At 34.3% G+C, this 21,792-nt stretch overlaps 2 protein-coding genes across 2 annotated transcripts; one reads left to right on the forward strand and one right to left on the reverse strand.

Moving 5' to 3' along the window:
• Positions 1–349: 349 nt before the first annotated feature.
• On the reverse strand, positions 350–2,440 carry LOC131600250 (uncharacterized). The gene is made up of 2 exons (XM_058872439.1): positions 1,780–2,440; positions 350–1,594 (listed from the first exon to the last, which is right to left on the reverse strand). The coding sequence occupies exons 1-2, from the start codon at positions 2,388–2,390 to the stop codon at positions 604–606; spliced, it is 1,602 nt and encodes a 533-aa protein (XP_058728422.1). The 5' UTR covers positions 2,391–2,440; the 3' UTR covers positions 350–603.
• A 7,365-nt stretch (positions 2,441–9,805) lies between these two features.
• Positions 9,806–10,366, forward strand: LOC131598297 (uncharacterized). Its single transcript, XM_058870913.1, has one exon. The coding sequence runs from the start codon at positions 9,806–9,808 to the stop codon at positions 10,364–10,366; it is 561 nt and encodes a 186-aa protein (XP_058726896.1).
• Positions 10,367–21,792: the final 11,426 nt, after the last annotated feature.

Consider the following 21,792-nt stretch of genomic DNA (forward strand, 5'->3'; position numbering starts at 1 on the left):
TTATTTTAAATATATTAAGTGATCAACTCGTAATAGAGAAATTAGTGTTCTTTCATCGTTTATATAACATTAACAATAATATGCACGAGGAATTAGAATTAATGGTTAAATAAGTAGAAATTTAGGCCAAGTAATCGATCATAACTTATTTTTTTCTAATTAATCCGAATAATAAAATATTGCCTTAAATTATTTAAGACTCTTATTATTAAATAGTAAAAAAAAAAGAGGGTGAATTGTGCTTCTAAATTACTCTAGACTGCTTTAATACAATTTATTTACTAGTTAACAAATTTGGGTAGAGTTGTCAAATTTTTTAAAGGTGAGTAAGCAAGATGATTGGGAGAATTCCAACTCACACCCCTATTTAAATGTGATATCTATCAAATCTGTCTCAAAATCCTTAAAAGAAAATATGGATATATTACATGAAGAAAGCCATCGCATAGCCACACATTACATCAAGAAAGCTTATAAAAAAAACATTACATCAAAGAAATAGAAAACAAAGAACCACACACTTATTTCAAGGAGAGGAAAGTAAATAAACTTCAACAACCGAAATCTTTATTCAAATCACACCATGATATTGTCATTATCATTTTAAACATCGTCATGATCCTCATCCTGATGATGGTGATCATCAAGGCCAGCATTATTGTGAGGCAATATGCTACGAAGAGATGGCCAATTGGGAAGGATTGGCTTGACTCTACCATCAACCAAGTAGTCATCAGTTGTGTGTGGTGCGAAGTTGATGAGTGCATATAACTCTCCTTTGAAAATGTAAGCCTCATTATACTTATGAGAAGCAAAAGATGCATCAATTCCACTTGCAAAGACCGTACCTATCAAACTAGGAAACCCATCAGTTATCTTTTGGATGTTGTTAATAAGATTCTTGGAATCATAGTTTATAAGAGCGTATTTATCGCCTCTGAATAAGTAAACTTCCTTGCCAATACTTGACCTAAATGCAGTATCTATGCCGCTTTCAAACACTGTATTCTTGAAAAAGGGAAACATGTCACTTATTTTCATGGGACCTGATAGTATTTTGTCATCGGTAGTTCTTGGAGCGTAATCCATGTAGGCACAAAGGTTTGTAGAGAAGATAAATGCCTTATTATCATCTGTATCAAAGGCAGAATCTATTCCATATTCTCCAAAAGCAGTCCCAATGAGAGAAGGAAACCCATCACAAATAAGAAGGGGGCCATTCAATATTTTGTCGCCTGTTGAGTGGGGAGCATAATTCAAAAGCACATACTCATTTTTTATGAATATGTAAGCTTCGTTTGTGTATGATGAACGAAATGCAGCATCTATATAGCTAAGTGCATTTGTTACATCAGTGCCATACCACTTAAGGGCAGCCTCAGAGTCAGTATTTGAGACTTGCCTCTTTTGTCTTTCACCTGGTGGTGGAAGGGGTGGATAGGTTTCATGTCTGAGTACTCTTCGGACACGATCTTGATCATAGTAGTAATACACAGGCATCTGAATTAAGAGTAGGTCTGTAGTGGGATCAGACAATGGATTGAAATGCCTATTTATTATCAGACTGTTGTCAGCTCTTTGACACCTCGGATGCCTGCATAACACAGTCACAATCTACAAATTTAAACAATATTTCTTTCTAAATTATTTATAGAATAAGCGCTAATGTAACCATCTCAAGTTTTTGAAGGCGCTATGTAGGTTAGTCGCAGTTTAACCATGACAGGACAAATAGAGACCATGTTTAACCACAATTTAACATTATACTGAGGGACTTACGGAACTCGCTGTGTTGCTGGGTTATACTGAGGGCGTGTGATGGTGAATAACTGAGCAGATCGAATGTATTGACGTGCAATTCCGTCAACAAAGCAGACTTCAGCTTGAGAAGGGTATTGGTAATTTGTAAGTGTAGCAGCAACCCAAATCCCACCAGGTGCATAGATCTCATAGCGGTAAGCTTGGATCTGTCCTCCACCTGGAAGTGTTTCTACATCAGGCTCTGGACGCCAATCCGTACTGAGAGTGGTGCTAAGATAGACATGTCTTCTAGGCCTATTTGTATTAAGAGGTGCACCAGCATCATTAACATAGTCATACAAATCATATAGAGTGTCAATTGGAGTGCCTGGTACAGGAACAGCTCGGAAGCCATTTGGAAAGACCTCCTGATAAGGTCTCCTGTCCCAACGGAACAAGTGGCGGGTGACATCACAGTCTAGAACACCAGGCCTGTATACTATGTTTGCTAAAGGAGGGTTTCTTCTAAAACAATTAACAGTTTGAACAGTGTCAATCATATTTTGAGCTTCTTGTATGTTTTGTTGTGTTACAGGTTGATTAAAGCTTGATGCACACCCTCTGCATGGAGACTCTGGTGGAATAGACATGCTTTTGTAAAAGTATTGGCAGCTTGGTACTAGAATATTTTAGGATGAGATATATATCTTGGGAGATTAATGAACCCAATAGGGAGATTCAGGATACATATATACACACATATGCTAGTGTTTTCTTTATTACTTTATCATGAATGACTTAAGTCTTTATTAAATTATCTACATTAAGGATCTTATTTTTCAAGACATTGTTGATTTTAATATGAGTCTTGGTCTTTGTTTATTTATTTATTTAAATTAATAAACAGTTGCCATCATCATTATAAATTAAGTGAGTCTTTTTTTATAGTAAATTTTTTTCTTTTTTCTTTATGAATGAAAATATATATTAAAAAGTGCAGGAGTTACTCAAGCTATAAAGTTTGAATTAGCTTTCACTTTTGTGGAAAAAAAGTCCAATAAAAAAATAAATTTATTTCTGGTTCAGTTTGAATAATGACATGTATTTTTTCAATTATTTCCAATCTAATTTAGGGCAGTTTAATAATTTAAATAGTAGGAAAACATTTACGCATCACGTGCACGTTCAGCGAGCTCACGTAGAGGATCGAATTAAATTGTAAAAAAGTGTGAAACGTAAAATGACGAGCACCAAATTCAAATTTTGAAGACGACGAATAAATCAGACCACCAACACGGTAACAAATTCATTAATCAATAATTCGCTGAAAATGAAGAAGAAGATATAAACTCATCTCAATTAGGCGTCCGACCCGCTAACAAAAGGCATCATTAATTCAAACTAGTTAACCACATCTGAATGAAACCAAACTAGTAAATCAGATCCAACCTAGAAACACAAGATTCTTCCATGTCTATCTACGGTCTGTTGGAACAATTAGGATTTTCAATAAATTGAAGAAGAAGGAGAAGAGAGAGAAACTATATTATGAAAAGGGATTTTATTGAAATGAAAACTCTACTTTATGATTTACATCGTTACCTGTATATACAGGAAACCAAAACATACAAAGTACAAGCTACAGTATTCGACTCTTTCGAAGACATGCTTACACTTCGAAACCACAACTATATGTTGTATTCGACTATGTCGAATACAACTAACTCTACTCAGCTAACCTCGACTATGTTATCCACAACTACTTCGACTAGGTCGAATATAACCTTGTCAAACACAGACTTGCCTACTGAAACAATGAATTATTAGCTTCTAACACACCCCTAATTTATGTATTCAAGGCTTCGCATCCCGATGCCTCTCTTCAACTCATTAAACCTGACTTTCTTCAGGGGCTTGGTGTGTATGTCAGCTAGTTGCCATTGTGACTTGCAATGTTTAAGTTCAAGTTGTCCTTTATTTACTTAATCCTTAAGAAAGTGATACCTCCTCTCTATGTGATTATTAGACCATGACACACAGGATGATTTGCTAAGTCGGTATTTGACTTGTTATCGACAAACATCTTCATTTTCTTAGGTTCCATAATCTTGAGCTCTGCAAGCAGCATCTCTATCCATACTGCTTGACATGTTGCAAATGACGCAAGCATGTACTCAGCTTCACAAGATGACAAAGACACAATGCTTTGCTTTCTTGAGCTCCAAGAGATTGGAGCACCTCCTATCATGAATATGAAGCATGCAATACTCTTTTTTTCCGTCTTAGTCTCCACTAAAATCTGAATCAGTGTAGCCACACACTTATGCATTGTTCTTCATTTTATTTTTGTTTAGCATCAAAACACCATTGTCGATTGTCCCCTTTATGTATCTCAACACCCTATTGTCTGTAGTGAGATGACATTTATGCGACTTCTCCATAAACCCGCTCAAAAGTCCAACACTTTGACAAATGTCAGGTCTGGTATTGTGTAAGTACCATAGAGATCCAATGGTTTGTTTGTACAATATCGCATCTACTAACTCATTATTTGTTTCTCTTTTCAACTTTGCTTCTGTCTCCAATGGTGTGTTTGTTGCATTATAGTTGCTCATCTAGAAAATTTTCAAAATGTCTTGAGCATACTCCTTTTGATGCAAGAATACTCCTTCACTTGTGTCTTTAAACTCCATTCCTAAGAAATTTGACATATTCGATAGGTCAGATATTTTAAACTCCTGCATCTGTTTCGACTTGACTTTTTGTATCTCTACTTCGCTTGCTCCTGTAATCAATAAATCATCCACTTACAAGCTTAAAATGATTCGACTGACCCTGTCTGCATCATTGACATATACTCCATATTATGAAATACACTATGAGAAACTTGCTTTGATCAGGAAGTTGTCTATTATTCTATTTCAAGCCCTACGGGGCTTACTTCAAGCCATATAGATTCTTCCTCAATCTGTACACCTTTTGCTCTTGCCCTTTGATTTCGAATCCTGGTGGTTGAATAACATATATCTCTTCTTCCAGTGGCCTATTGAGAAATACTGACTTTACATCCAATTGATGTATCTTTCATCCTTTGTATGTTGCAGTCAACACAATAATTTTAATTGTCTCCAACCTTGCAACACGTGCATAGACTTCATTGAAGTCGACACCAGGCTTTTGTAGAAAACCTCTCGCACTTAGTCTTACCTTATATTTGTAAATTTCACTACTTGGCCTCAGTTTTAGCTTGAACACCTACTTCACATCAATTTTCCTTTTGCTAGATCTTTCGACAAGTTCTCAGGTATTGTTTTTCGCAATTGCCCTGAGTTCTTGCTTCATGGCTGCCAACCAATTCGAATCAGCCATGGCTTGATCCAAATTAATTGGTTTTTATTCAACCATCATCATCACTTCTCCTATGAGATCACCATCTGCATCATTTACTTGATCTGGAAATCTCTCATATCCAACTAGCCTTGTATACTCAGTTCTTGTACTAGTCAATCCTCTAACATTATGCTCGAGTGGTTATTCATTTTGAGTGGTTATATCTTCATTTTAATGGTCTGCTTCAAGCATAGTTGGGTCTGTCTCTTGCATATGTCGAACTCAATCTTGAGTCCAATTCATCCATTTGCTTTCGTCCACCAGAACATCTAAATTGATCACTAGTTTATCATCATTTGGCGAATACACCTAGTATGTACTACTCATATGATAACCTATGAGCACTATGACCTGACATCGATCATCTAGCTTCTTCCTCAATTGCTCATGTACATGCCTGAAACACATTGATCCAAATACTCTAAGATGACAAAATTTGGCTCCAGTCCTGTCCCAACCTCATAAGGTGTGCTGTCGACTATATTCTTGGTTGGACATCTATTGAGTATGTACACTGATGTCAAAACTGCTCCCCCATAAAATCTATTTTGCATTTCTTTATCTGTCAAAATACTCATGGCCATGTTCAGTACACTTATATTTTTCCTCTCAGCTATACCATTATGATGAGGTTTATAGGGTGCAACGACCTCATGCTATATACCTTCTTCGTTGCAATACCTTGCAAATTCCATAAAAGTGTATTCACCTCCACCATCCATTCTCAGTTTCTTTAGATTGCACTCATTTTATTTCTAGACATACAACTTAAACTTCTTGAACTGTGTGAATACCTCACTCTTCTTTTCAATAAGATAAATCCACAAATATCTTATGAATTCATTTATGAAAGTTGGGAAATAACAATTATCTCCATTTGACCTGACTTTCAAAGGTGCACACAGATTAGAATGAACAAGCTCTAGCTTTTCCTTTAATCTCATGAAAAATTCATGCTTGAATGCTTTCCTAGCCTACATTGCTTTGTAACACTCCTCACACACCCGACTTGGTTCCTTCACTTGAGGTAAGCCATACACCATCTTTTTCAGGTTGAGCATTCCTATACTTCTGAATTTTAGATGTCCACCCTTGTGATACCATAAGTAGTCTTTATCGCCATTGATAGTTGAATTCAGAAATTGATGATCAATCGTGTTGATATCTACTTTGAAGGTTTTGTTGTGTGCCTGTGATGCTTTAATAATTATTCTTTATTCACCCTCATACATTCATGTTGTACCCTCTTGCAAGTAATTGACCTATGATTATCAAATTACTTGTTATCGAAGGTACATACAACACATCAATGATACTGGCTTTCCGACCATCCTTTGTAATCACATATATGTCTCCTTTTTCACTTGATATGACGTTCCTACCATCTCCAAACTTTATCACTTTCTTAATTGATTCATCTGACTTTGTTCATCAATTTTTATTTACAATCATGTGGTTACTGCATCCTGAATCCAGGAACCACATATTGGTTTATTCATCTCTCGATTGAGTATTGGCCACAAGTAGCTCATCATTTGAGTCATTTTCTCTAGCATATGAAAACTACACTTCTTCATTATATTTTGCATTTGGTTTCTTGTTCCTTCGACAATGTTGAGCATAATGACCAAATCCTTGATGGTTGTAACAGTGCACATCCTTCATGTCAACATTCTTCCCCACATACTTGTTAATCATGTATTTCTTGGTGGATTCACTGTGATTTTTTAAATTCTTGCTTGACTTCTCATCATTAGCAAGATTCTTTCTTTGCTCCGTCTTTTCTTTTCCAGACTTCTTGATGAATCTTGTTTGCAATAACTGTTCAACCACCTTCTCCCTTTCTGAGTTCCTTTGATTCAGCCTCATCTCACGAGCCTCTAATGAAGCTTGAAGTTCTTATAACTTCATCTCAACTAGGTTCTTGAAATCTTCGATAGACACTACAATGTAATCAAAATTAGTAGGAGAGAGAAAAAAATATTCACACATAATCTCCACCATTTATTTTAAAATCTAATGGTTCATATTCATTCTCATATTCTCATATAAAGAAGGCATTCTCATATATATATATATATATATATATATATATATATATATATATATATATATATATATATATATATATATATATATATATATATATATATATATATATATATATATATATGAGGAGGGATCAAATTACACCCGGATAGTTACACCAAGAGTTACACTCGCTTGTAACGTCGCCTCAGATAATTATTTTTGAAAATCAACCGTTGGATTGAAACATATTATCATATAGATCATATGTATAAAGTTTGAGAATAATCTATGATGATTTATTATGCCATCGAATTACATCAAAATTAACATTATATGAACAGTCTATTTTGAGTTAATTTTTGTGCATCGTGATGACATAGTAAATCGTCATAGATTAATCTCAACTTTTATAGGTATGATCTATATGATATTATGTTTCAATCCAACGGTTGATTTTAAAAAAAATATTTATTCGAAACGAAGTTATGAACGAGTGTAACTCGTGGTGTAACTCTTCGGGGGTAATTTATCCCTCCTCATATATATATATATATATATATATATATATATATATATATATATATATATATATATATATATATATATATATATATATATATATATATATATATATATATATATATATATATATATATATATATAATTGTAAATAGGTCTCTACTATTCAAAAGTGACAAAGAGAGAATAATAAAAAAATTAATTCATTTTAGGAACGGTTATCATTTATTTAGAAACATTGCAATTTACAACCTTTAATAAGACTATTTTAAAAATGAAAGTCTTACCTTTTTAGTCCTATTTTTTATCCATTGATTATAGTTGTTGGTTTGGGTCTTTAACCAACTGACATTTTTTCCTTAAAATATTAAAGTCAGTCTTTTCAATATTATTGCTAAAAGTCATTCTTTTTAATTTATATGTTTCTTATATTGATGTCTATTAATTTAAGTACTACAATATTTTAAGAAATCACACTGTTTTAGTGGCAATTTAGAAATTAAATGGACGGCTTATTTTTATTTGAATTAGGCGCATAGTTGTAATAATGTGTTATTCTAGTTAGATGAGTGAAAGATATTGGTCCGTAATTCTTGCACTACTAGAAATACACGGTTTACCTGCGGAATTTCCTGCGGAATAATATTCCGCAGGTATACCTGCGAATTTTTCTGGGAAATAACTAAATAAAGAAATATTTCCTGCGGAATAAGATTTCGCAGAAAAATCCACAGAGATACCTGCGGATTTTGCTGCAGAAAGTATATTTTGAATAAAAACCAGTCTAGGTGACAAAATCCGCAGGAAAATTCGCAGGAAGCTTTTCTGCGGATTTTGCTGCGGAAATCCTATTTTGAACAACGTTTCTGTGGATTTTACTACGAATTTACAGTTGAATTGTGTTTTATTATTTTTTAAATTATAAAACAATCTAAAATATTTTTCTTTTAATAAAAGATATTTTTTTAAATTAAATAAAAGGTAGTTTTTAAATTTAATATATTTTTTCCAAAAATTCAATTTGTATTTTAATAAAAAGTATGAAAATTTTAAAAATATTGTATGACCAAAATTTTAATGGTGTAAAGATATTTAATTTACATTTACATAAAAGGTATGAAAATATTGTATGACCAAAACTTAAATAGTGTAAATATTTTTTTTTAAAAAAATATATGCCCAAAATTCAAAGTGTGGGTATCGAATCACAGTTTTAATACGTTAACATCAAAGTATCAACCACCAAGACATAGACTTATTTTATTTATTATCTGAAACAAGATTTACTACACGTTTGTTATTTTGAAAAATAAAACCTAACAAAATTATAATTCAAGATGTTTTCAATTTAAAGGAATACTAAAGCGTAAACGTGCTTTCCAGATTGAGATTAACCTAATATTTACAAAACGCTTCTACTCTCGGCTGTAAAGTCACTGAATCCAATCCCATTCATTTGTGAAACGCTTCTCGTGCTTCTTCAACCACATTTCTTGACGCCAATCAAACAGTGGTAATATTGTTTCTTTCTCATCCATTTTATTTCTTTAGTTCATCATAAAAACACTTTGAATAATCCATTATTAAACGTGGTTTTGTGTTAAGGATTCCGTCATAGTTCAGAAGGAATTTACTAAGAGCATGACTTCACTGGCTTGTCCTTGTAAGTTGTTGTTGTTCGCAATCGATTCTCGCTTTCAGTTGTTAGCTTGTGTTTTGTGTTGAAATATAAACTTGATTTGAGCCTAAATTAATTATTTGATATTTTGGGCTTAGCTATTTTGGGCTTAGATAATTTTGGGCAGTGTTTCTAGAGAATTCTTGTAGTGTTTGGAATGTCTAGATATTTCTTATAGTTGTAAAATTCTCTAGAATACTCTTTGAATCTCTAGAGTTGAGAACTCTCTAGAATTAGTGTGTCTAGAGTTCTCCTTAGAGTAGTATAAATAGAGATGTAATCCTACACATTTGTATTAAGCAAAATACAAAGTTCTCTCTTCCATAAAGAATTCTCCTACCTATCAAGTTTCTATTCAAGCCTCCAATATTTCTAAACACTTGTCCTACACACAAAAACAACCTTAATTCGAACAAAGTGGTACCAGAGCTTCAAGGTCCTCAAAAGATGGCAAATGGAGGTTTCCCTTTTCAAATGCCGATGCTCACAAAGAACAACTATGATAATTGGAGTATCAAGATGAAGGCGCTACTAGGATCTCAAGATGTGTGTGATGTCGTTGAGAAAGGCTTTAAGGAGCAAGATGAAGCCTCACTAAGTCAAGGTGCAAAAGATACATTGAAGGAGTCAAGAAAGAGAGATAAGAAAGCTCTCTTCCTCATTTATCAATCGGTGGATGAAGATACTTTTGAGAAGATATCCAACGCAACGACGACCAAAGAAGCGTGGGACAAGCTTCAAACTTGCAACAAAGGAGTTGAGCAGGTAAAAAAGATCCGTCTTCAAACTCTTAGAGGTGACTTTGAACGTTTGTTTATGGAGGAGTCCGAGTCAATTATTGATTATTTTTCTCGAGTATTGGCCGTAGTCAATCAACTTAAAAGAAATGGTGAAGATGTTGATGATGTGAAAGTCATGGAGAAAATACTTCGCACTTTAAATCCAAGTTTTAACTTCATTGTTACCAACATTGAAGAAAACAAGGATTTAAAGACCATGACCATATAGCAACTTATGGGTTCCTTACAAGCATATGAAGAAAAACAAAAGAGAAAAACTAAACAAAAGGAGGCTATAGAGCAACTACTACAACTCAACATAAAGGAAGCAAACTATGTAAACTACAAGAGCCAAATAGGACGAGGACGTGGCCAAGATCGTGGACGTGGACGAGGACGTGGAGGAGAAGGAAGAGGAGGTTACAACAACTACTCTAACAACTTCAACAATGGAGAAAGAAGTTGGAATCCACAAGCGACAAGAGGTCGTGGAAGAGGAAATTCATGGTCGAGGTACGAAAAATCACAAATCAAGTGCTTCAACTGCAACAAGATTGGTCACTATGCATCCGAGTGTAGATTCTCGAAGAAGGTTGAAGAGAAAGCTAACTTTGTAGAAGAAAAAGGTGGAGAAGAAGAAACTTTGCTACTCGCATGTCAAAACCAAGTTGAAGAGAAAAGAAACAAGTGGTACCTCGACACTGGTGCAAGCAACCACATGTGCGGCGATCGAAGCATGTTTGTAGAGATCAATGAAGCGACAACTGGCGATGTCTCATTTGGAGATAACTCGAAGATACCAGTCAAAGGCAAAGGTAAAATTCTCATACGCTTGAAGAATGGTAGTCATCAATTCATATCCAATGTCTACTATGTGCCTAACATGAAGAATAATGTTTTGAGCTTGGGACAATTATTAGAGAAAGGCTATGACATCCACTTGAAAGAACATAGTCTTTTATTAAGAGATTGTAGACATAACTTGATTGCTAAGGTGCCTATGTCAAAGAATAGAATGTTCCTCTTGAACATTCAAAATGATGTGGCAAAGTGTCTCAAGGCGTGCTATACTGATTCCTCGTGGCTATGGCATCTACGATTTGGGCATCTCAACTTCGAAGGTCTAGAACGTTTGGCGAAGAAGGAGATGGTGAGAGGCTTGCCTAACATCAATCACCCATACCAACTATGTGAGGGATGTTTAATTGGGAAGCAATTTCGGAAAAGCTTTCCAAAAGAATCAACATCAAGAGCCACAAAGCCGCTAGAGCTCATACATACCGATGTTTGTGGACCAATCAAACCCAACTCTTTTGGTAAGAGTAAGTACTTTCTCCTCTTTATTGATGATTATTCCAGAAAAACATGGGTTTACTTCTTAAAGGAGAAGTCAGAAGTGTTTGAAAACTTTAAGAAGTTCAAAACCCTTGTTGAGAAAGAAAGTGGTCTTTCCATTAAGGCCATGAGATCTGATCGAGGAGGAGAGTTCACTTCAAATGAGTTCAACAAGTATTGTGAAAACCATGGAATACGTCGTCCACTGACTGTGCCAAGATCGCCCCAACAAAATGGAGTAGCAGAGAGAAAGAACCGAACCATATTTAACATGGTACGAAGCATGCTCAAGAGCAAGAAGATGCCGAAGGAGTTTTGGGCCGAAGTAGTGGCATGTGCGGTTTACTTGACAAATCGCTCCCCAATAAGAAGTGTGCACGAGAAGACACCACAAGAAGCATGGAGTGGAAGGAAGCCCGAGATCTCTCATCTTAAAGTGTTTGGAAGTATTGCCTATACCCATGTTCCAGACGAAAGAAGAACAAAGCTCGATGATAAAAGTGAGAAATATGTGTTTGTTGGTTACGACTCAAGTTCCAAAGGATACAAGCTTTATAATCCAAATAGTGGAAAGATCGTCATAAGCCGCGACGTGGAGTTCGATGAAGAAGATTGTTGGGATTGGAGTGTTCAAGAAGAAAGGTATGATTTTCTTCCTTACTTTGAAGAAGAAGAAGAAATTAAACAACCAATGATAGAGGAACATCTTACACCACCGACCTCACCGATACCAAGGTTGGAAGAAACAAGCTCAAGTTAGAGGACACCACGACTAAGGAGCATTGAAGAGCTTTATGAGGTAACCGAAAACCTAAACGACATTAACCTCTTTTGTCTTTTTGGTGATTGTGAGCCTCTAAGCTACCAAGAAGCGGCGAAAAACATAAAGTGGAGAGATGCCATGGACGAAGAAATCAAGTCAATCACGAAGAATGATACGTGGGAACTTACTACACTTCCACGAGGACACAAAGCAATCGAAGTAAGATGGGTGTACAAGGCAAAGAAGAATGCAAAAGGAGACGTTGAGAGATATAAAGCAAGATTGGTGGCGAAAGGATATAGTCAAAGACAAGGAATTGACTATGATGAGGTATTTGCTCCCGTTGCTCGTCTTGAAACTATTAGACTGATCATTTTTTTGGCAGCCCAAAATAAATGGAAGATCTATCAAATGGATGTGAAGTCGGCTTTCCTGAATGGTTTCCTCGAAGAAGAAGTTTATATCGAGTAACCATTGGGCTATAAAGTAAAAGGGCAAGAAGAAAAAGTCTTGAAGTTGAAGAAGGCATTGTATGGTCTCAAGCAAGCACCAAGAGCTTGGAATGTTCGAATCGACAAGTACTTTCAAGACAAGAACTTCATCAAGTGTCCATATGAGCATGCACTTTATATCAAAGCGCAACGTGGAGATATTTTGATTGTGTGCTTGTATGTAGATGACTTGATTTTCACAGGAAACAGTCCAAGCATGTTTGAAGAGTTCAAGAAAGACATGGCAAATGAATTTGAGATGACAGCTTTGGGGCTCATGGCATATTATCTCGGCATAGAAGTAAAGCAAGGAGACAAAAGAATTTTCATCACCTAAGAAGGTTATGCCAAAGAAATACTTAAGAAATTCAAGATGGATGACGCCAATCCAGTTGGCACCCCAATGGAATGTGGAAGCAAGTTAAGCAAGCATGAAAATGGAGAGACTGTGGATCCAACTCTTTACAAAAGTTTGGTTGGAAGTTTACGTTACTTGACATGTACAAGGCCAGATATTCTCTATGCCGTAGGAGTCGTAAGTCGCTACATGGAAGCTCCAACAACAACTCACTTCAAGGCGGCAAAGAGAATTCTTCGATACATCAAAGGTACAACAAACTTTGGCTTGCACTATTGCTCTTCTAACAATTATGAGATTGTTGGCTATAGTGATAGCGATTGGAGTGGAGACTTGGATGATAGAAAGAGCACTACTGGTTTTGTGTTCTTTATGGGAGATACTGCTTTCACTTGGATGTCAAAGAAGCAACCTATAGTCACACTATCAACTTGTGAAGCCAAGTATGTCGCTGCCACATCATGTGTTTGTCATGCAGTTTGGCTAAGGAACTTGTTGAAGGAGTTAAAGATGCCACAAAAAGATCCTATGGAAATATGTGTTGACAATAAATCAGCACTTGCTTTAGAAAAGAATCCCGTCTTTCATGAAAGAAGTAAGCACATTGACACACATTACCACTTCATAAGAGAATGCATTGAGAGAAAGGAGGTGAAGTTGAAGTATGTGATGTCTCAAGATTAAGCTGCCGACATTTTCACCAAGCCACTCAAGTTGGAAACTTTCGTAAAGCTAAGGAGTATGCTTGGAGTCACAAATCAAGTTTAAGGGGGGATGTTGAAATATAAACTTGATTTGGGCCTAAATTAATTATTTGATATTTTGGGCTTAGCTATTTTGGGCTTAGATAATTTTGGGTAGTGTTTCTAGAGAATTCTTGTAGTGTTTGGAATGTCTAGATATTTCTTATAGTTGTAAAATTCTCTAGAATACTCTTTGAATCTCTAGAGTTGAGAACTCTCTAGAATTAGTGTGTCTAGAGTTCTCCTTAGAGTAGTATAAATAGAGATGTAATCCTACACATTTGTATTAAGCAAAATACAAAGTTCTCTCTTCCATAAAGAATTCTCCTACCTATCAAGTTTCTATTCAAGCCTCCAATATTTCTAAACACTTGTCCTACACACAAAAACAACCTTAATTCCAACAAAGTTTTGTTCTGCCATAGCAAAATTGATTTGAAGAGAATAATTTATGTTTTGATGTTTTCATACTAATTATCTTGAAAATAATTAGAAAACTGATTTTTGTAAACAAGGTGTTTGTTGAAATGCCACAATGAGTTTTGTTATGTTGATTTTGAATATAACTTGAAAATGTCTAGTTGCTTGGTATGGTTAGAATTGCATAGAGTAAATCAATTTTTGAGAAAGTTACTTTCCCTAAGAATGAATGTGATATGCAGTAAGGAAACATTGAAGTTTGAGAGATCCAGTAAAGCATAATAGCGTGCCATAGTCAGCATGCAAGCATTCTCATGGATATTCTTTTTCTTCATTTTTAGAACAAAAAAGTATCACTATATAAATTATCATAGGAAACAACAGTGGTCTCTATAGAGTAATCTTGTCTAAAGCTTATACCAGATGTTATAATACCCTTTATTCCTCCTTGGAGACCATCCCTTCCAACTCTTGTGAGATCCATGGAAAAACCAGTTGTGATGTCAGCAAATTCAACCAATCCAAAATATACACTCTCAAGACCATTATTGTCATGTTTTGCTCGTAAGTGAAAACCACAACCTTGCTCTAATTTATTCATTGTTTTTTATACTTGATTTGTCAAATAAAGCCCTTCCTAAATGCTGTTAAGTGGAAAATAAGGAATGTTTTTATATAGCTTAATGTCAGTAAGCTATATGTTTCATTAACTTACACTTTTCATTGTATCTTATCATTTTTTTAATAGAGAAATGCTAAGAACATGGAACCTATTTTAAAATTGAGGGACCCACACATGTTTCAACCAATAAGATAGTGGGTGTTTGAGAGAGTGTTGAAAAGAGAGTGTTGCTAGCACTCCTCTTTTTAATATGTTTAAAAAGTTCTTCACTACTAGTTTAAAAAGTTGATATGTAAATAGATTTTGTCTAAAGTTTGATCAATTTAAAATGTTTGAAGTTTATATTAGCACAAAACTGAATGGTGGCTGACTTTAGTCAATGCTTAGTCCTTCTTAACTGATATATATGAGCACAAAACTGCATGTGATACTATATTATTCTGTTTCAGTTTATTCAATTAAACAATTTTAGTAAAAAATATTGCAACTAAACTATGCTATTCTGTTTTAGTTAGAGGTCTATATATTCATCTCATCGTGATACATTTGGCATAATTAAGGAACCATTTAATTTACTACAGGATTCCTTTTATCATAACTTGACTGAGGAGGGATTTAAAAGAGTACAAGACTACAACTCAACGCAGCTCTCGCTATCTCTCCCTCCTCAGATCAAGCTCTTGAGCTTAAAGTGAGATCTCTGCTCTATTTGAGAAGATTCAAAGATGTTGCAAATATGCTTCAGGATTACATTCCGAGTTACAAAATGGCCAACGATGATTCCGGCTCTGTTTTTTCCGATGGCTCTTCTCAACAGCTTTCAAGAGAACGCGTCAAGCTGTTATCTTCTTCGGATTCCTCTGATCCAGATGAGAGCTTTTTCAAGTGCTTCTCTGTCTCTGATTTGAAAAAGCGAGTCATGGCTGGTCTCTGCAAAAGTTCTGAAAATGAAGGATATTGGAGGTAATAAAAAAATTACTAGTCCGTTTAATTAATGTCATTATTGTCTCCGGAACTTTAAAAATTAAAATGGTTTCCTTTAAAACTAAAATAGTTTCTTTTTACAGTTTCTGTTTTATGTTTAATGAGTTTTACCAATGAATTTGGATATTAGATGGAGAGTCCCCAATATCATGGGGTCTGAGTTAATGCTTCTCTGCCAGCTAGTAATGAAACTTTTAAAAATACCTATCAAATTCAATGCACATTGAAAGGTATATCAAAGCAAGACCAATAAATAATTAATGTAATATTAATAGTTTGCTTAATTTGGTTCACATATTTCAACTGTTTTGGTTTGGTAGCAAGTTTCTTCTATTTCAACTGGTGTTGGTCCGACGACAGTTTCTCTCTATGGAACAAACTGTTCCCCGGCGACGGTATTTCAACAATTCGTTCCTATCAAGACTGTCTTCACGATCTCAAACACTTGAAGCTTCTATACAACAAAATTTTACGTGATCGTAAACTCGCCGGTCCGTTATGGAAACGTCATAATGTTCAATACAATGAGATTCCCGGGAAACTATGCACTCTCACCGCGAAAATTCAATTCCTAAAACAGAAAATGGCTTCCGGTGAAACACGTAATGTGGATTACTATGCTTTGAGTGTTAGTAAACGGCTTGTTCTGATAGTTAATGTGAATATTATCATCCTTGTTGTTAGTATGCTAATTGTAGTTCCTTCTTCTGCTAGGCTGATAGATATGTCCCTGCCATCAGGCTGATTTGCTATGTGATAAGAGTTATTGTAGTGCTGAATGTTATCTTTAGATTTGTTGTCTGAGTTTCCTTAGGGAACAGATAGTCAATAAATTCTTCAATTTTGCTACTGCATGGGCTATAGTCAACATGGATAAATGTATGGTTGTGTATTGAGACTGCTACTGCATGCAGTTTTATTAAGATTTTGTATATTTTGTTTGGGTCCCTACTAAGATTTGTTGTACTCTAACTTGTCAGGTTTTGTATTCCTTTAAATTGAAAACAACTCAAATTATAATTTTATTTTATATTATAATTTAAATATATAATTTATAATGGTTCACAGGTAAAAATTTCCTGCGGAATTACCTGCGAATTTATATTTCCTGCGGATTTACCTGTGGAGTTACCTGCGGATTTATCTGCGGTTTGTTTCCTGTGGATTTATCTGCGGAATTACCTGCGGAATTTCCTACAGAAATTATTACCCACGAAGGTTTTAGCTCGGGACAAATAGCCGCAGGAAAATCCGCAGGTAACGTGTTTTCTGCGGAAATTTAGCTAAAATCCGCAGGTAATTCCGCATAAAATACGTATATTTCTAGTAGTGTTGTATTTTGTTTAATCTATTAATGAAAATGAATTGTTGATAATTATAAATCAACAATTTAGAAAACATTTAAATAATTAGATTTTCATTTTTATATTATTTATTATAACTGTTTTTTTTTTTACAACACTCAAAACTATAGTTAGCCAATTAACTAATTGTCTTGTTAACTTGTATGATAAAAACACTTTTTAAGGATTTAAAATAATAAAATAATAATGAAAAAATAAAACATTTTAATTTTTGATGCCCTGAATAAAAAAGTTTCATAAAATATTAAGCTGTTGTTTTTTTTAACTGCAGATATATTGAGAAAAAGAAAGCTGATACAAAAAGGATAGGAGACCAAACCAAAACCCTATCAATAAGTCACAAACCTAAAGAAAGGCATGCCGAGCCTGTTCTTTACAAAATCAGCTCTTAAGAAGGTAGAGATGAAAGAAAAAAAGAGTATAATTAGGTAAGGACAACCCATGATTAGCAAGGGCATCCGCACAACTATTCCCTTCCCTAAAGATATGAGAAACCATAAAATTCTAGTTATTAACTATATCTATACAACCCAACCATCTATTCCTAATTTGCCAAGGAACTTATTCAGGTTTGATCGAACGTTGGCCTAATCCTATCCCCAAGAGTTCTTCTTAGGATTTTTACTATAAACTTTGAGCTTTTAACAAGTTATGTCCACAAACCTTGTTAAAATCTGATCTTGATATTTTAACAGGCTTATCCCTAACCAAAAGATATCTTTTACCCCAGGCTATATTATCGAATCGACTTAGAGATTTACGTCTGATCTCTTTAACCAAAACAAAGCTTTTTTTTTTGGCGAAGCTTAATAAACCAATAATAGAAATTTTACCACATGTTGATCTCAAGAACCAAAAACTCGATCTCTTAAAGGTATTGCACCTTTAAGAATTTAAACGAACATCACGACCACTTACAAAAATATCTTCCTCACAAATAAGGCTTCACTCAAAAGCACTCAGGCAAACACAAGTGGAAAAAATAAGATTTTCAAGGAAAGGAAGAAAGGTAAATTCCAAAGAAATATGAAATCGATGGAAAGTGGTGTGATTTGAAGTGAGGAAGACCCACCCTTATATAGTAGATGGAAACGCCAAGAAAGGAAACGATTCATGGGTTGAATTTATTATCTAATCAATTAGCAATATGTTCTATCGATTAGACAACTCAATTTTAATCGATTATAAAGCCCATTTAAGGAGGTTTTTATATATAGCCATTACAAGACTTAAATGTGATATCTTTACTGATTTCACAAACATTTATCAACCTTTTAATTGATTATGCAAGTGTCCCAATCGATTAGATTTATGAAAAGTCTTTCTAATCGTTTGTTACATTTATTTAATCTATTACATAGATCATTTTTAAGATGAAAATATATTTGTGTGTGTGTGTGTGTGTGTGTAGCCTTAATACTCTTAAGCTACTACCTTATTTTTATAGTACCCAATTCACTCAGATTGAATGATAGACATGGCCTTGCAAGCTTTCACACTTTTCATGAAAGAAGCTTCAAGACTTTGCTGTATAGTATCTGATTGTAAAATCACTTGATCTTGAGTTATCTTATAAGATGATGCTTTAGTTATCATTAGTTTTGCGGCAGACTATTGTCATGTTGTTGTCATCATAACTCCAGATACTGATCCTTACTACTTGTAATCACATAGATCCATACTAATATCAAAATTGAAGAAGGAAATATTTATGAAGTTAGTCAAACTAGAGAAGCAAACCAAGATGTAATACAAGATATTTCAACATCTTACTCATACTTCTGAATTACCACATATGGACTTATGAGACTCGAGTAAGGATTTGTCGTTGAAGGGAAGACTGATGGTCAAGATGGAGGTCTCCCACCATTGAACAACCAACTGTGGTTAAGAAGAAGAAGCTAAATAAGAATAGTGATTATGGAAAAAAAATTTCCAATTGGAGTTCCTTATCATATTTTTGGAGTTTTGATTTATCAAAAACATGATATTGTGTTTGGTTAAGATGATATTGGTGTTTCTCTTAGTCAATTGAATCTTAGTTACAAGATGTATGTTCCAGATATTGCTTTACATAATATTCCACATGTTGAAAAATCTGATCAAGATGGTGGTGGAAATGTGTTTAATGTCTCACTCATGTATGGGCCTATAATAAACCATCATCTCATTCATTAGTCTTTTTCTGATGAGAACCATGAAACCAATACGCGAAAATAATATGTTGATAAAGATGTGCCAAACATCCTGTCTGACATGTTGACAAAGTCTCAAATTCATAAGAAGAATGAGGATATTAGTAATTATGTCACTGACAAGGATGGTGTCATTAAGAAGGATGCTTATGAGGAAATCAGTATGGATACCGCTACTTATATCAACAACACAGATGGTTTCAATATAGAAGATAATGGGAATCTTATGATAGTTCACATTTATGTTGAAGACACTATGGTGTGTAGGATGTCAGTTAAGATGTAACAACATTTTGATTTGTGCATGGTAGGAGATGTTGCCTACTTACTTGAGTTTCAAGTGAAGCAAATGAAGGTTTACACCTGTGATTCCCAAACTTTATATGCTGGAAGTAGTTGCACTCAACAGTTATGGAATAATCAAATGCTCAAAGTTAGAAATGAATATGTTAACCAGGATGTGCAAGATAGCATGTATGACATGTTGGTGACTGATTTTCCTACTCAGAAAAAGAGTGAGAAAGTAATCCGTATCGTTTTTGAAGTGAATAGAAAGCTTGTTCAAACAAGAAACTCTAAACAAGATGTCATGGAATTTTTGTCCACCATAAGGAAAAAGAATGGTGGAAAGAGAATTCACGTGAATGATCCTACTTCCCCCATGGATAATGTGTCATCCCTTTCTGAAACAAGTATTCACATGTGGAAATACATTTTTCAAATAAGAATTACAACTGAGATAGAGCTAGGTAAAGAAGCTCTTTATTGCAAAGAAATCATGGAAGCTACTGGATTAATGAAGACAATTACTAATGTTTGTTCCATAAAGATTTGGTTGTAAGTAGCTTGTTAAGCAAGATGTTCATCACATGTTTTGTGACATCATGGCGTAATGATTGAGTTCTGATTTTAGATTTCCTTCATATTTGTTTTAAGTGTTATTTCTTCAGAAGATGCAGAAGTTTACTTTTGGAAGAAGTTTTTTAATCCAAATCAAGATGGAAAAGATTTTATTAAATCATGGATATGGATGATATGATTTGATTAAAGGATTTGGATTTGATTTAGTCAAATAAGATTTGACTTGATACGCATTGAAGAAAGATTTGGTTCAGATTTATTTAATCCAAGATTTACTCTACAAAGAAGATTTATAAGAAGAGATTTAATTTGGATGTTCTGGTGCAACATTTGGAAAACGATGTTCTAGCACGTGTGTAGTGTAACATCTGGCCTTTGTCTATGGATCATGATGGATGTTGTTAGGTGCAAAATTTCAGATTTTTTCAATCAGATTTGTTGCTATATCTTAGCAATGTGTTATAGATATTTGTTTGATTAGATTAAAAGATATCAAATCAATTTAAATGGTGATTTAAATTTGAAATTGAATTGTAACAAATCATATCTTTTGTTGTAGGCTTTTGTGGAACAAATCAAAACACAATCCAACTATATCTGGACGAGATCTTAACTAATATCCAAAGGAGAAAAGGCCAGAGTTAGCATTGTAATATAAGGAGACTCAAACCTCACGTTTGAGGTGTGCAAGTTTTAAAGATTTCTTGTGTTAGGGTTTATCTTTTGTGTCTTTGTTTGTGATATCTTTGTGATTCACACTAGCGCATGATTTCATATCTTAAGGCATATTATTTGGTTTATTAGTTGAGTTATAAAACCTTGTTCCAAGATTCTAATTTTTTTTAAGCTTGATAACAAAGTATTTGTATTAATTGTACACCACACTATTGTTTTAGACACATGGCATAATAGTTGGTTGCTTAGTTGAGTTGTATATTCAACACTGAATCATTCTGATTATTGATGTTAATTGATCACTTGGGATTAGTGGTTGAGTGGAATTGAGAGGGTCTTATATTTAAATAGAGAATTCAGAGTAAGTCTATTTGTCCTTCTAACTATTGGGAGATAAATAGTTCTATAGGAAGTCCTAAAGAAAGTCACTAGGATTAGGAAGAGGAATTTAACAACATGAGGTTGTTGTTCTTATAAGACTAATTGTGCTAATTTTGAAGTAGTGATTTTACTTTCTTAGATAAAGTGCCCCCCCAGATGTAAGTGTGGTTTATATTGAACCGGGTTAATAATTGTTGTGTTATTTATTCCTTTATTGCTTCATCATCTTGTATAAATTAAGTTGTTATATCTTGCTGGCAAACATGTTTTTTGTTCTGGTTTACAATGTCCCAGACATCGTATCTGATATCTATCCCCAAAATCTGTCATCTATCCTAAATTAGTTATACATGTTGTCCCAAGCATTTGGTCCAACGCCTGTCCTCCTGAGAATAAAATATCAGTAAATAAGATAAAGAAGAAGACCTCCAAAGGAGATGGAGTTGTTACTAATGTCTATGAT

The sequence above is a fragment of the Vicia villosa genome, linkage group LG4 (genome assembly GCF_029867415.1).
Source record: "Vicia villosa cultivar HV-30 ecotype Madison, WI linkage group LG4, Vvil1.0, whole genome shotgun sequence".
Lineage (NCBI taxonomy): Eukaryota > Viridiplantae > Streptophyta > Magnoliopsida > Fabales > Fabaceae > Vicia > Vicia villosa.